This window comes from Brienomyrus brachyistius, unplaced genomic scaffold (assembly GCF_023856365.1).
Source record: "Brienomyrus brachyistius isolate T26 unplaced genomic scaffold, BBRACH_0.4 scaffold51, whole genome shotgun sequence".
Lineage (NCBI taxonomy): Eukaryota > Metazoa > Chordata > Actinopteri > Osteoglossiformes > Mormyridae > Brienomyrus > Brienomyrus brachyistius.
This window is the reverse complement of record NW_026042326.1, coordinates 1,473,198-1,487,424: the sequence shown is the minus strand read 5'-3', so window position 1 is coordinate 1,487,424 and position 14,227 is coordinate 1,473,198. Positions and strand designations below refer to the sequence as shown.

At 43.9% G+C, this 14,227-nt stretch overlaps 1 protein-coding gene across 4 annotated transcripts in view; it reads left to right on the top strand.

The window, feature by feature from the left end:
- Positions 1-3,459, top strand: part of LOC125723784 (kinesin-like protein KIF26B) — a 32,028-nt gene extending 28,569 nt beyond the window's left edge. For 2 of the 4 annotated variants that reach the window (XM_049000529.1, XM_049000528.1), the window contains exons 10-11: positions 291-488; positions 1,094-3,459. In XM_049000529.1, the coding sequence (XP_048856486.1) occupies positions 291-488; positions 1,094-1,248 (353 nt within the window). In that variant the 3' untranslated portion in view covers positions 1,249-3,459. The remainder of the gene's footprint in view (positions 1-290; positions 489-1,093) is intronic. The other 2 variants (XM_049000527.1, XM_049000526.1) reach the window with 2 other exon arrangements.
- The last annotated feature ends 10,768 nt before the right edge of the window (positions 3,460-14,227 follow it).

The following is a 14,227-nucleotide window of genomic DNA, read 5'->3' as shown; positions in this document are numbered from 1 at the left end:
AGCGTCTGTATATCCTTTATATATCTGGAGCAGACACAGATAGCATTAATGTGCAGACAGTGCTGCATAAATTATATGACTGTTATAGCAGTTCGGGGGCACTAAACTGTACTTTCCTGTTGTAATATATCATTGAATAATACTTACTGCTCCTGTGTCTGCAATAAAAGTATCACTCTGGCCAACCTGTTATTGTATCTGTTTAAAGCTGGATAATACTACTACATTCCACATTGGTCATTGGTCTGCATGACTGAATCATAATCTGTTCCTATGTACCTCTGTTCCAGGCAGTCAGAGGCGACGGCTAATTCCAGCTCCCATGCCCAACATTTTGTCCCTCGGCAGAAAATTCACTAGCCAGAGGTCAGATCACACTTTGCCTCTTAAGACGCCCTTTGAGATCAAGGTATACAAGATCGATAATATGCCGGAGAGGCCGCAGCAGGGGGCGCCAGATGCTGGCACCACCCCCCTGCTCAGCTACAGTACGTTTTTCCAACTCTACCGTTATTATCTGGTGTGTTTTCATTGTTTTGTTTTGACCATTTTTCTACCAGTTATTTCAGTATATTATTTCTATAGTTGGTTCACATCTTTGGCTAATAACGTAAAAGATGCATGTGATGCACCCAAAAAAAATGAGTTGCTAATGAATGGTTTGATGCTAAAGATTATATTTCACGTGCAGCTCGCCTCCAAATAGAGCAGTAATTAAAATCACTGTGATAAATTTTTATTACCTGCATTTGTGATTTAACTTCCTAATTAGGAACTTGGGATTTATGCAGGAAACTACAGTATAACACTTTGACTTTGGAGGACAAAAGATAATAAGGGACACTATAGTGTGCCTTCAACGTGTCTGTCCTAGGAAAAGAAAGCATTTAGATTAGCATTCAAATTTTCTATTTTTTTTTCTTAATAAATACAGCCAGTGCACTCTGATTAATACTATGCAAGTTGGTAGTCTTTGATATGAACGATTGTCTTTAGTACAAAGCAGCTTGTTTAATTCCTTTTGCAGCTATGATTGAGAAAGTCATTCATGCAGAAATTGGACTTTATGCTGGCGGTGTGATCCTCCTTGCAGGGCCAACAGATATGCCGCGCCAGGATGAAAATGGTAGGGAGGCGCCGGCTGCAGATTCAGCAGCCAGAAGGCCAACAGCGGAGGTTGAAGGAGGAGCTGGGAGAGGCCAAGCAAAAGTGGATGATAAACACAAGAAAGCCAGCAGGAAGAAGTGAGAAACAGGAAAGTGAGAGAAGGATCATGTCACTGATGTGATTTATTTCTTTTTTAATATGGATATGTTTGACTGATTAAAAAAGATAAAGAACTAAAGCTGTTTTACATGTGAAACAGCAGGTTACAGAAATAACACCAATCATGGTCAAAAGATCTTGAAAATGAGAATTTAACCCTGAGCTGTAACACTATATAACACTGCATCATCCATACACGGGGGTAATCACGTTCGTCCTGTTGAGCTCATTGTGTTCACTTGTGTTACTACAGTGATGCTTATTAATGCTAATGGAACTTTTAATGGATTAACAGTTGGTCAGAAGTGAACAACTTTCTATAACCAAAGTTCAAAAATGTATTCTATTGTTTTCAAATTTATTAAAACTTACATGATTTCTTGCTCATAACTGTAGCTCAGTAAGAAGGGCATTGTGCTAACAATGCAAAGGTCTTATAAGTCACATTTTTAGAGAGGTAAATGTAAACTAAAGTTCTTTGGGATATAAGAAATAAAAAATTAAATACAAATGATGCAATCTAATTTAATTATTAAATCCTTTTACAACATGCTTAATTTATGGCAAACAAATCATTCATAGTAACATATATTCTGCTTTATCTTATACATCTTATACTCAGCAAACTGAGTCCAAAACTGTAAATTTTTTATGATTTGCAGATTTGAAGCATTACTTAGTTGCAATTCATTGTCATATTCTATCAAGTTTTATCTTATTTTTTTCTAAGTTAACAGTTTTATCTGGAATGAAAATGAATAACAGATATATTCACATGCACATGGTACTGCTGTCAGATGCAGAGCTGAGGAAGCAGAAGATCTTGTGCAACAAGCATATATCACATATGAAAATAACCATCAATCAAACACTCTCCAGGGAGGTTTATAAAGACAAGTATAACAACCTGCAGTCCATAAAGTACCATTCTGACAGTTTATAGTCTTCACATCCTTTACATGATATGCAGCAGCTATCAGAGGCGTTTAATCCCTGAAGTGTTCACATCCTTTTTCCTTTCCTCTAGCTGAGATAGAGCAGAAATGGGAAAAAGAGTCTCAGCTGCCATTGAAGGCTCCAGAGCAGACCCAGGACACCTGGAATACCATGTTAATGCATACAAATTGTGATAAAGATCTGCTTTGATATTGTGGTTTAGACATTCAACATGCAAGACGCAGTCAAAGTCTCAACACATTGAATTTGGAGGGCAATAATCTGTGTGCTGGGCATCAAGCATCGTCTTTGAAGAGGCTAAGAAAAGCAGCTGAATGATGGGCCACACCAGAGAAAGACAGAATGTGGCTTTCATCCTTCATAAGAAGAAAAAAAACAAACTCATTTTCACAGATATTTCCATGCAACTGTAGTAGCACTGAACATTTAAGAAAGCAAGAAGTTTATTCCTTAAAGCAGTGTCATTTGAAGCATATGTTTGACCACTTTCACATTTCAGCCAAAGCTGTCCTCTTAGGCAATCTATTTCACTTTTGCCATCTTTCCTATAGTTATTTCTTTCAAAAATGAATACGCTTTAAAAATATGTACCTATGTCATGCATAAATACAGAATGTCTCAATTTTTCCCTGCATGATGAGTCAGAAGTCAAATAAGATTTTGTTTTCAAAGTGCCTTTTATGCTTTTAAAGTTATGGGAATTCTCTTTTATATCTATGAACAGTATTATGGAATGTTTCCTATAAATAAATATTTCAGAAAGGAGAGGGGTGGCCAGTAATGTTATATAGGGCTTTGGGACTGCAGGTTTTTTTTTGTATTTCAGTACTCAGTATATTTATCAAAGCCATCATTTGGGTTTTGCGGGTTTGAATAATATACAGGATATTAAACCGGTGGTGCCCAACCTTTTTTTACAGTAAGACTTGTTATTACAAAGAAAACACCGTGACGAATGACCAAATCACAATGGTAGGCTTTTTGGGGGCTCCACCTCACAGTATATTTTGTAAAATGAGGGGGGTCCAACCTCACAGTATATTCTGCAGGTCAAGTGGTGGGTCCCCCTTTAGTTGGCTACCACTGACATAAAGAAGTATCCTTTAATAATCGTGTGATCCACATGGAAACATGTGCAATGAACCATAAAATTCTGACCGACTGGTCAGACAATACTGTAAAAAAGTCTTAGGCAGTCAAAGAAAACTTTACTTAAATGATGTTGATGAAAAACTATATTATTTAAGTACTTATTTATATTATTATATTATCAGATCATAGATAGATAGATAGATAGATAGATAGATAGATAGATATTCATTAAAGTCTTACCATTTCAACCCCCTCTTGTTTCAAAACCCCTGTACTTGCAGGGACACCATACACCAATGTAATTTTTGACTTGACCAGTAGAATACTATTTTTAGATAATTAAATACCTCACTAGGTCATTTAACTGAGAAATTAATTATGTGAGCTGGTAGTGAATTTTAATAAAAAATATGGAATGATTGGGATGCCCCTCGGTTTGCTTTAAGCCATTTATTTGAATGCCTAAGACTTGTGTCCAGTACTGTATATACTTTTCAAATTCAAGTGATATTATTTGAAATTAATAATTAAAAAAAAATTTCTGGTATGCAGAAAAGTGTTTTTTAAATCCCTACTGCAGTAACAGGGAGTTATTAAAAACCAGTGAGCATTTTCAGCTTATATTTGGTTATAAATAAATAAAACAAAGCAGATGCCAGGGGGCCGGGAAATAATAATCTTACAGTTTTGATTGTTTGATTGTTTTTGTCACGACTGAGATCGCGGAAGCAGGAACAGGGAGACGAGGAATCAATTCTAATACAGGACATCAAAACACGCAACATCAATGACTGGACTGGGGAAACATACTCGAACACGGACTGAAATACACAAGACTAATGGCAGGAAACATAGAACAGCTGGTAAAAGTAGAGATTCCACACGACGTTAATGAGGGACTCGTTTATAACGGTATATCGTCTATAACGGATGAGGTCCGCTGGTCCTGGCCATGCGCCTTTAAAAGCATGCAGAAAAAGCATTGGATATAGTGGGCTTGCATATAACGGAATTTTGCTTATAATGGAGAAACAAGTTGGTCCCCAGGGCCGCTTTTAGCTGTAGTTTTGTTCACTGTAACGGGCATGCAGGTCAGGTAGAGTTGGCTTACTACATGTACAATATAATAATCTATACCATATGTGTGTGTGCTGGGGTGTGGCATGAGTAAATGCTTTCCTGTAATTGTGTTCTGCATTTTAGTGTGTGTTTGTGCGTATATATATATATATATATATATATATATATATATATATACACACAGGAGCGAGCAACAAGGAACAACTCAGGACACACTTCAGTGACAGACCTAGGGAATTGGACTCGGACTCGGACTAAAATATACAATGGCAAAACAGGAAACAGCTGATAATGAGGAATTCACACAAGGAAAATGAGGGGACGTGGGACACAGGAGGATCAAATGAGCAGGTCATGACATATGATATAAATATATATATATATAAGGAGAGAGAGACAGAGAGAGTATGAGACTACTTTATGCTTAAGACTTTTTAATTGCTCAAAAATTAACCCATTTGATATTACAATAACTCCGGTTTCCCCCCACGGTCCACAAACATGCTGAGGCCAATTGGAGTCTCTAAACTGCCCGTAGGAGTGCATGTGTGAGTGAATGGTGTATGAGTGTGCCCTGCGATGGGCTGGCCCCCCATCCAGGGTTGTTCCCTGCCTCGTGCCCATTGCTTCCGGGATAGGCTCCGGACCCCCTGCAACCCAGTAGGATAAGCGATTTCGAATTTATCAGTTATTGAAAAGTCATTGATACCTAGTCAGATACCTAGGTGATCATTGCCTCAGAGTCCAACCCTCTCCTCAGGGCCACCTTAGCCATTCCATGCATTTCTCAATTTTACACCAGCTCACATAATTAACTTAATTTTAGTTTTCATGAGGCACTGATTACTCAAATAATACAACACTATACTAGTAAATTCTGTGGTGACTTGTTCCAGGCACTGGAAGTCTGCACAATAGTACAAACAATTCCTGTATATACAATAATTGCATTAGAATATTCTACCTGTACAGTCTGCAGACAGGGGTTTCTAAGAGAGCTTTAAAGAGTGACATAGAAGAATACTGTGACACCGCAAGGCCAATCAGTACCATTCATTAAGATCATTAATGATCATTAAGATTTCCATCTAGCTTTTCGCTACACCACTTGTGTTCATTGTGCTGTTTAATATGTGTAACCAATGCTTTTACGTTGTAAATAGAAAGTGCTACCCCCATGTAATTCCCATATAGCGTCTCCCATGGACTGCATGTCTTTTCAATGGCATCAACCCCAAGTGTGAATGTCATGTAAATTGTGGGCTTCCCTTGTCTGTGCCACAGATACTAGTCTCTGGCAGTGCACTGTTAATAAACACAGAACTTCCATTCCTTTTCATAAAAAACTGATTCCTCTGGATTATTAAGAGTATGACCCACCACACAGTATTTTTTTTTAACTTATTTTATTGGGCTGATAACATTTTTTATTTGTTATTATTATTATTATTATTATTATTATTGTTGTTGTTGTTGTTTTGTGGCAATGCTTTCATTTTTATTATGTATTTTTTGAATGAAGTATTGGTCTTATTGTCTATCATTATAATAACCTTGTCCACTGAGTGAACACTCAACTGAAGAAGACCCAAGCTTCCATCCATCCATCCATCCATCATCTCCCGCTTAATCCGGAGTCGGGTCGCAGGGGCAGCAGCCTCAGCAGGGAGACCCAGACTTCCCTCTACCCGGCCACTTCGTCCAGCTCCTCTGGGGGGATCCCGAGGCGTTCCCAGGCCAGCCGAGAGACATAGTCTCTCCAGCGTGTCCTGGGTCTTCCCCGGGGTCTCCTCCCAGTGGGACATGCCCGGAATACCTCCCCAGGGAGGCGTCCCGGAGGCATCCTGATCAGATGTCCGAGCCACCTCATCTGGCTCCTCTCGATGCGGAGGAGCAGCGGCTCTACTCTGAGTCCCTCCCGAATGACTGAGCTCCTCACCCTATCTCTAAGGGAGAGCCCAGCCACCCTGCGCAGGAAACTCATTTCGGCCGCTTGTACCCGCGACCTCGTTCTTTCGGTCACTACCCAAAGCTCATGACCATAGGTGAGGGTAGGAACGTAGATCGACTGGTAAATCGAGAGCTTCGCCTTTTGGCTCAGCTCTCTCTTCACCATGACAGAGCGATGCAGCGCCTGCATGACTGCTGACACCGCACCGATCCGCCTGTCGATCTCCCGCTCCATCGTTCCCCCACTCGTGAACAAGATCCCGAGATACTTAAACTCCTCCACTTGGGGGAGGACCCCATCCCCAACCCGGAGAGAGCATTCTACCCTTTTCCGGCTGAGAACCATGGTCTCGGATTTGGAGGTGCTGATTCTCATCCCAGCCGCTTCGCACTCGGCTGCGAACTGCTCCAGTGAGAGCTGAAGGTCACGGCTCGATGAGGCCAACAGAACCACATCATCCGCAAAAAGCAGAGACCTAATCCTGAGGTCACCGAACCAGACGCCCTCAACGCCCTGGCTACGCCTAGAAATTCTGTCCATAAAAACTATGAACAGAATCGGTGACAAAGGGCAGCCCTGACGGAGTCCAACCCTCACCGGAAACGAGTCCGACTTATTGCCGCCCATGCGGACCAAGCTCTGGCACCGGTCATACAGGGACCGAACCGCCCTTAAAAGGGAGCCCGGTACCCCATACTCCCGGAGCACTCCCCACAGGACCCCCCGAGGGACACGGTCGAATGCCTTCTCCAAGTCCACAAAACACATGTAGACTGGTCGGGCAAACTCCCATGAACCCTCCAGAACCCTGCTGAGAGTATAGAGCTGGTCCACTGTTCCATGGCCAGGGCGAAAACCACACTGCTCCTCCTGAATCCGAGGTTCGACAATCCGGCGGACCCTCCTTTCCAGGACCCCCGAATAGACCTTGCCAGGGAGGCTGAGGAGTGTGATCCCCCTGTAGTTGGAGCACACCCTCCGGTCCCCCTTCTTAAAGAGGGGGACCACCACCCCGGTCTGCCAATCCAGAGGCACTGCCCCCGATGTCCACGCGATGCTGCAGATGCATGTCAGCCAGGACAGCCCCGCAGCATCCAGAGCCTTGAGGAACTCTGGGCGAATCTCGTCCACCCCCGGGGCCCGGCCACCGAGGAGCTTTTTGACCACCTCAGCGACCTCCACCCCCGAGATAGGCGAGTCCACCCCCAAGTCCCCACACTCTGCTTCCATATCGGAAGGCGTGTCGGTGGGATTGAGGAGGTCTTCGAAGTACTCCCTCCACCGACCCAAAACGTCCCGAGCTGAGGTCAGCAGCGCACCATCCCCACCATAAATAGTGTTGATGCTGCACCGCGTTCCCGCCCGGAGCCGCCGGATGGTGGACCAGAATCTCCTCAAAGCCATCCGGAAGTCGTTCTCCATGGCCTCACCAAACTCCTCCCACACCCGAGTTTTTGCCTCAGCGACCGCCAAAGCCGCATTCCGCTTGGCCTGCCGGTAGCCGTCAGCTGCGTCTGGAGTCCTACAGGCCAGAAAGGCCCGATAAGACTCCTTCTTCAGCTTGACGGCATCCCTTACCACCGCTGTCCACCAGCGGGGTCGGGGATTGCCGGCGCGACAGGCACCAACCACCTTACGGCCACAGCTCCGGTCAGCCGCCTCCACAATGGAGGCACGGAACATGGCCCATTTGGACTCAATGTCCCCCGCCTCCCCCGGGATATGAGAGAAGTTCTGCTGGAGGTAGGAGTTGAAACTCTCCCTGACAGGGGATTCCGCCAGACGTTCCCAGCAGACCCTCACTATACGCTTGGGCCTGCCAGGCCTGGCCGGCTTCCTCCCCCACCAGCGGAGCCAACCCACCACCAGGTAGTGACCGGTTGACAGCACCGCCCCTCTCTTCACCCGAGTGTCCAAAACATGCGGCCGCAAGTCCGACGACACGACTACAAAGTCGATCATCGAACTGCGGCCTAGGGTGTCCTGGTGCCAAGTGCACATATGGACACCCTTTTGCTTGAACATGGTGTTCATTATGGACAGTCCGTGACGAGCACAGAAGTCCAATAACAAAACACCGCTCGGGTTCAGATCAGGGGGGCCGTTCCTCCCAATCACGCCCCTCCAGGTCTCACTGTCGCTGCCCACGTGAGCATTGAAGTCCCCCAGCAGAACAAGGGAGTCCCCAGGAGGAGCGCTCTCCAACACCCCTTCCAAGGACTCCAAAAAGGGTGGGTATTCTGAACTGCTGTTTGGCGCATAAGCGCAAACAACAGTCAGGACCCGTCCCCCCACCCGAAGGCGGAGGGAGGCTACCCTCTCGTCCACTGCGGTAAACCCCAATGTACAGGCACCCAGCCTGGGGGCAATAAGTATGCCCACGCCCGCTCGGCGCCTCTCCCCGCGGGCAACTCCAGAGTGGAAAAGGGTCCAACCCCCCTCAAGGAGACTGGTTCCAGAGCCCAAGCCGTGCGTCGAGGTGAGTCCGACTATATCTAGCTGGAACTTCACAACTTCGCGCACCAGCTCAGGCTCTTTCCCCATCAGAGAGGTGACATTCCATGTCCCTAGAGCTAGCTTCTGCAGCCGAGGATCGGACCGCCAAGGTCCCCGCCTTTGGCCGCCGCCCAGATCACCTCGCACCCGACCCCTATGGCCCCTCCCATGGGTGGTGAGCCCATTGGAGGGGGGACCCACGTGCCTTGTTCGGGCTGCGCCCGACCAGGCCCCATGGGTGTAGGCCTGGCCACCAGGCGCTCGCCATCGAGCCCCACCCCCAGGCCTGGCTCCAGGGGGGGGGGCCCCGGTGACCCGCGTCCGGGCAAGGGAAAACGTGGTTCCAAAATTTTTTCCATCAAAGACCCAAGCTTAATTTTCTAAAACTGTGGAAAAAAAGGGAAAAAAAACACGTCATATACAGGTTACACACAGAAAACAAAATCCCAAATCATAGTCCAAAGTTACACACAGGCCTACAGTAAGTCCAGGGCAGACCTGAAGAGGGGCATCAAGAAAGCCAAGCTCAGCTACAAGCTGAAGGTGGAGAAGCACTTTGTCAACTCTTCAGGGGGCATTCAGGCCATCTCTGACTATACGCTGCGTTCCAAATTATTATGCAAAACATATTTTTCTTAGATTTTCCAAATTACCTATATGAATTGCAGTCATTGTAATTTTCCAGTCATCAACTATTAGAGTACAATTGAAAGGTTTTTGAACAAACTGCCCAATGATAACAGTATATTTCAAAAAAATAAAACACTCAAAATGCACTCAAATGCATGTTCCAAATTATTATGCACAACAGAGTTTCCAAACTTTTCATTTTTATAAAGAACAAAAAATGGTCATTTGTGAAATTATAAGCATTAGCAGGTTATTACAAACTGAAATCAAACAGTATTCAAGTCAAAACTTTATTATAGGTGATGTTACATTTGCACATAGGACCCCTTGTTCGAAAGGAGCTTCTGAACTCTCCCATCCATTGAATTTGTCAGGTTTTTGATGGTGTCTGCTTCAATTGTTTTGCATGAGGACAGAATAGCCTCCCAGAGCTGTTGCTTAGATGTGAACTGCCTCCCACCATCATAGACACTCCATTTGATGATGCTCCAGAGGTTCTCAATAAGGTTGAGGTCAGGGGAGGATGGGGGCCACGCCATAAGTTTGTCCCCTTTTATGCCCATAGCAGCCAGAGATGCAGATGTGTTCTTTGCAGCATGAGACATCTTGCTGCGGAATGCACGGTTCTTCTTTTTGAACCATGGCAGGAACTGCGCTTTGAGAAACTCCACATACTTTATGGATGTCATTTTTACCCCGTCAGGGATCCTAAAGGGGCCGACAATCTCTCTCCCCATGATTCCAGCCCAAAACATTACTCCACCTCCTCCTTGTTGGCGCCGTAGCCTTGTTTGCATGGGGTGGCCATCAACCAGCCATCCACCACTCCATCCATCTGGACCATCGAGGGTTGCACGGCACTCATCGGTGAACAAAACAGTTTTGAAGTCAGTCTTCATGTATTGTTTGGCTCACTGAAGCCGTTTCTGCTTGTGTGCAGTGGATAGGGGAGGTCAAAAGGATGGCTTACGCACAGCTGCAAACCTCTGGAGGACCCTGCATCTTGTTGTTCGGGGCACGTTGGAGGCACCAGCAGCTTCAAAAACTTGTCTGCTGCTAAGACAAGGCATTTTTGCAGCTGCTCTTTTAACCCAATGTAATTGCCTGTTGGAAAGAGTCCTGGATCTTCCCGTATCAGCACGCACACGTGTGTGCTCTGAATCAGCTACATACTTCTTGATTGTGCGATGATCGCGATGAAGTGTCTTGGCAATGTTGATTGTTGTCATGCCTTGACCTAAACACTCAACAATTTGTTGCTTCTCAGCAGCTGACAGGTCCTTTTTCTTTCCCATTTTGGTTGAAAATGTAGGCTGCTTAATAATGTGGGACAGCATTCTTAAGTAGTGTTGCCTTTAATTGGACACACCTGCCAAACTAATTAGCACAGGTGTCTGCAACTGCTTTCAGTGATATAAAGAGCCTTGACACATATCACCATCCATGAGTTCAACTGACAAAAAAAAAAAATTCTTACCTTATCACTCCTAAACACTTTTTGCATAATAATTTGGAATGCAGTGTATATTATAATATCAAGTCATTCAAGATCTTATAGCAAAACGCATATTAGTCAAAAATGTTCTGGTAATACGAACACAAGAACACATGTTAAATAATCGAAGAGATCAAATTTTATATGGTATTTTCACTGTAAATTTACTTACACCTCTGTGAACTATATGTACCTTGCACATTTTAGCATATGTCCAGGTTTTACACACATGGAGAGCTGCTTGAATTGTTGGCTTGCTTTTGGGTTGTAGTGTGTTCCCAATGATTGCCACATTTCCCAGTGCTGGAATGGCCTTGGTTCACCAGTAACGCCATTTGCCATAGAGATTTCCATACTACTTCTGTCTCCCTGTCATGCCTGCTCATTACATCAATTGTGCACTGGGTATTTCAGACCCTTTGCCTCCAACTTAGTCTAGATGTCTGCTCATACCTCTTGCTAAGTCAGTCTTGCCTACTGACTCTCATTTCCTTACAATCCACACTCCTTTCCCCCAGTCTTGGTTCAGTTGCATGCATGTCCTTTACATGCACTCCTCTCTCTCCCATATTTGTCCTACTTTCTGTTTCAGAACATAATTGAACTGCAATTGAACTCCCTCCATCATGCTCGCATGCTTTTTCTCTCCTCCAGCTCCTTCCATTTTCTGTGCAGCATTTGGCATCTCTTCTATCTTTCTCCATTATTTCAGGGATGCCTTGCAGCTTTAGCTAATCTTATTGGTCAATTTTAACAATGTAAAATGGAATTTTCAGAGGAGGTTATTGTGAGGTGTATACTGTAAGACAATGGCCCACTGGAAATCCACTGCCCACCAGCAGGGGACAATTAGTGCCACATAGGCAAACAGCAGAAATGGCTTCCTCATGGTCAGCACAGAAACCACCTGTGAGGAATCCTACCTGGCTGATAATTGACCCAACCAGGGGGGCGGGACTGTCTCCCTGAGCGCAGCTGAAAGCTGACTTAATGTCAGCATCGGGGAGAAGCTAAGGGAAAGCATTTATTTCTCACTGGCTGTGTTTAAACAGGCTCAAGGATGACTACCCACAGGGGACCAGTGCCTCGGGAACTGTACAACAATTCATACTGGTCTGAAATCTGACTTCAGGTCAGTATCTGGTGTTCCCTATGACTGTTAAACTTACCGAACACTCCTGTTTTATCATAGGTTTGCAGAGTAGTTTTTCCACTAGATTTAGAAATAATTCATACAAAAACCATAATCTGGTCAATCCTATGTTCTGCGTTGTTGGAACTTGATACTGTATTCGAACTGCGATATAAACTTTGTAATTTAGCCAGTTTAACTGTGGCTGCCTTTGTTTAAATTGACACTCTTGTTCGTCTATTTAAAACTGAAGTTATTCTGATTTTAGTTACAGCAATGTTTTTTTGCTAAATCTTCAACTACAAAAGACGATAGATTTGGATAAAATGGGAAATGGTGGGTTTTGTGGGTAAAGTCCTGACCAGAGGCTGATATAAATGTGGCTGGCACTCTTCTGATGGATGGATGGATGGATGGATGGTGAAACTTTATTAATTGGGAAGGAATTAAAAGAATTACAGCTTTACAGCACAATACACACATTGAAATAGTAAAAAACACATTTAGACATTAATGGACATTAACGATAAATAATAACAATAAACACTATGATATAATGCAATGATGCTTTAGGGGTGGCATGATAGCACAGTAGTTAGCATTGTTGCCTCACATCTCTGACACCTGGGTTTGAATTTCCACCATGGCTCCATGTGCGTGGAGTTTGCTTGTTTTCCCCATGTCATTGTGGGTGTTCTCCAGGTACTCCAGTTTACCCCCTACAGTCCAGAAACATGCTGAGATTAATTGTAGTTACCAAATTGCCTATAGGTATGCTTGTGTGAGTGTGCCCTGTGATGGGTTGGTGCTCCATCCTGGGTTGTTCCCTACCTTTGGCATGGGATCTGGATTCCCCCCCATATGGGACAACTGGTTACAAAAAATGGGTGGAATGACACTAAATTGATCCATCATGGGGAAATTCTTTTTTTGCTTAACCCATCTTGTTCTCCATGACACACAGACACACACATGGATACAGACTTTTTGATCTGCTGCTTTCTGGCAGACGATATAGATGCCTGCAGACCAGGACACCCGACACAGGAACAGCTTCTTTCCCCTCGCCACCTCCCTCCTAAACAGCTGAACTGTCACACTGCTAAACACCTACAGTATTGCAACTACATGTACAAATGTACACTCTGTGGTATATATTTTTACGTAATCTTTGTATTTTCTCTATATAAGATTTAGATTGCTTATTATATTGTATTGTTCATTTATACACTTTTAATTTGTGTGTGTACATATATATATATGTACACACACACACACACTTGTACATATATACATATACAAGTATATATATATATATATATATATATATATATATATATATATATATATATATATATATACACTCACAGGCCACTTTATTAGGTACACCTTGCTAGTACCGGGTTGGACCCCCTTTTGCCTTCAGAACTGCCTTAATCCTTCGTGGCATAGATTCAACAAGGTACTGGAAACATTCCTCAGAGATATTGTTTCATATTGACATAATAGCATCACACAGTTGCTGCAGATTTGTCGGCTGCACATCCATGATGCGAATCTCCCGTTCCACCACATAGCAAAGGTGCTCTATTGGATTGAGATCTGGTGACTGTGGAGGCCATTTGAGTACAGTGAACTCTTTGTCATGTTCAAGAAACCAGTCTGAGATGATTCGAGCTTTATGACATGGTGCATTATCCTGCTGGAAGTAGCCATCAGAAGATGGGTACACTGTGGTCATAAAGGGATGGACATGGTCAGCAACAATACTCAGGTAGGCTGTGGCATTGCAACGATGATCAATTAGTACTAAGGGGCCCAATGTGTGCCAAGAAAATGTGTCCCAAATGACACCATTACACCACCACCACCAGCCTGAACCGTTGATACAAGGCAGGATGGATCCATGCTTTCATGTTGTTGACGCCAAATTCTGACCCTACCATCCGAATGTCGCAGCAGAGAGAGGAATAAATAATGTAACATAAAACAATTTCAGTCTATGCAGGTGATTTAAATAAAAAATTACAAACAGAAAATGAAATACTAACTTGTGTACCAAATTTAATAATGAATTAAAAACATGTAACATGCCGCATAAAACCACCTCATACTGTAGGCCGATTCT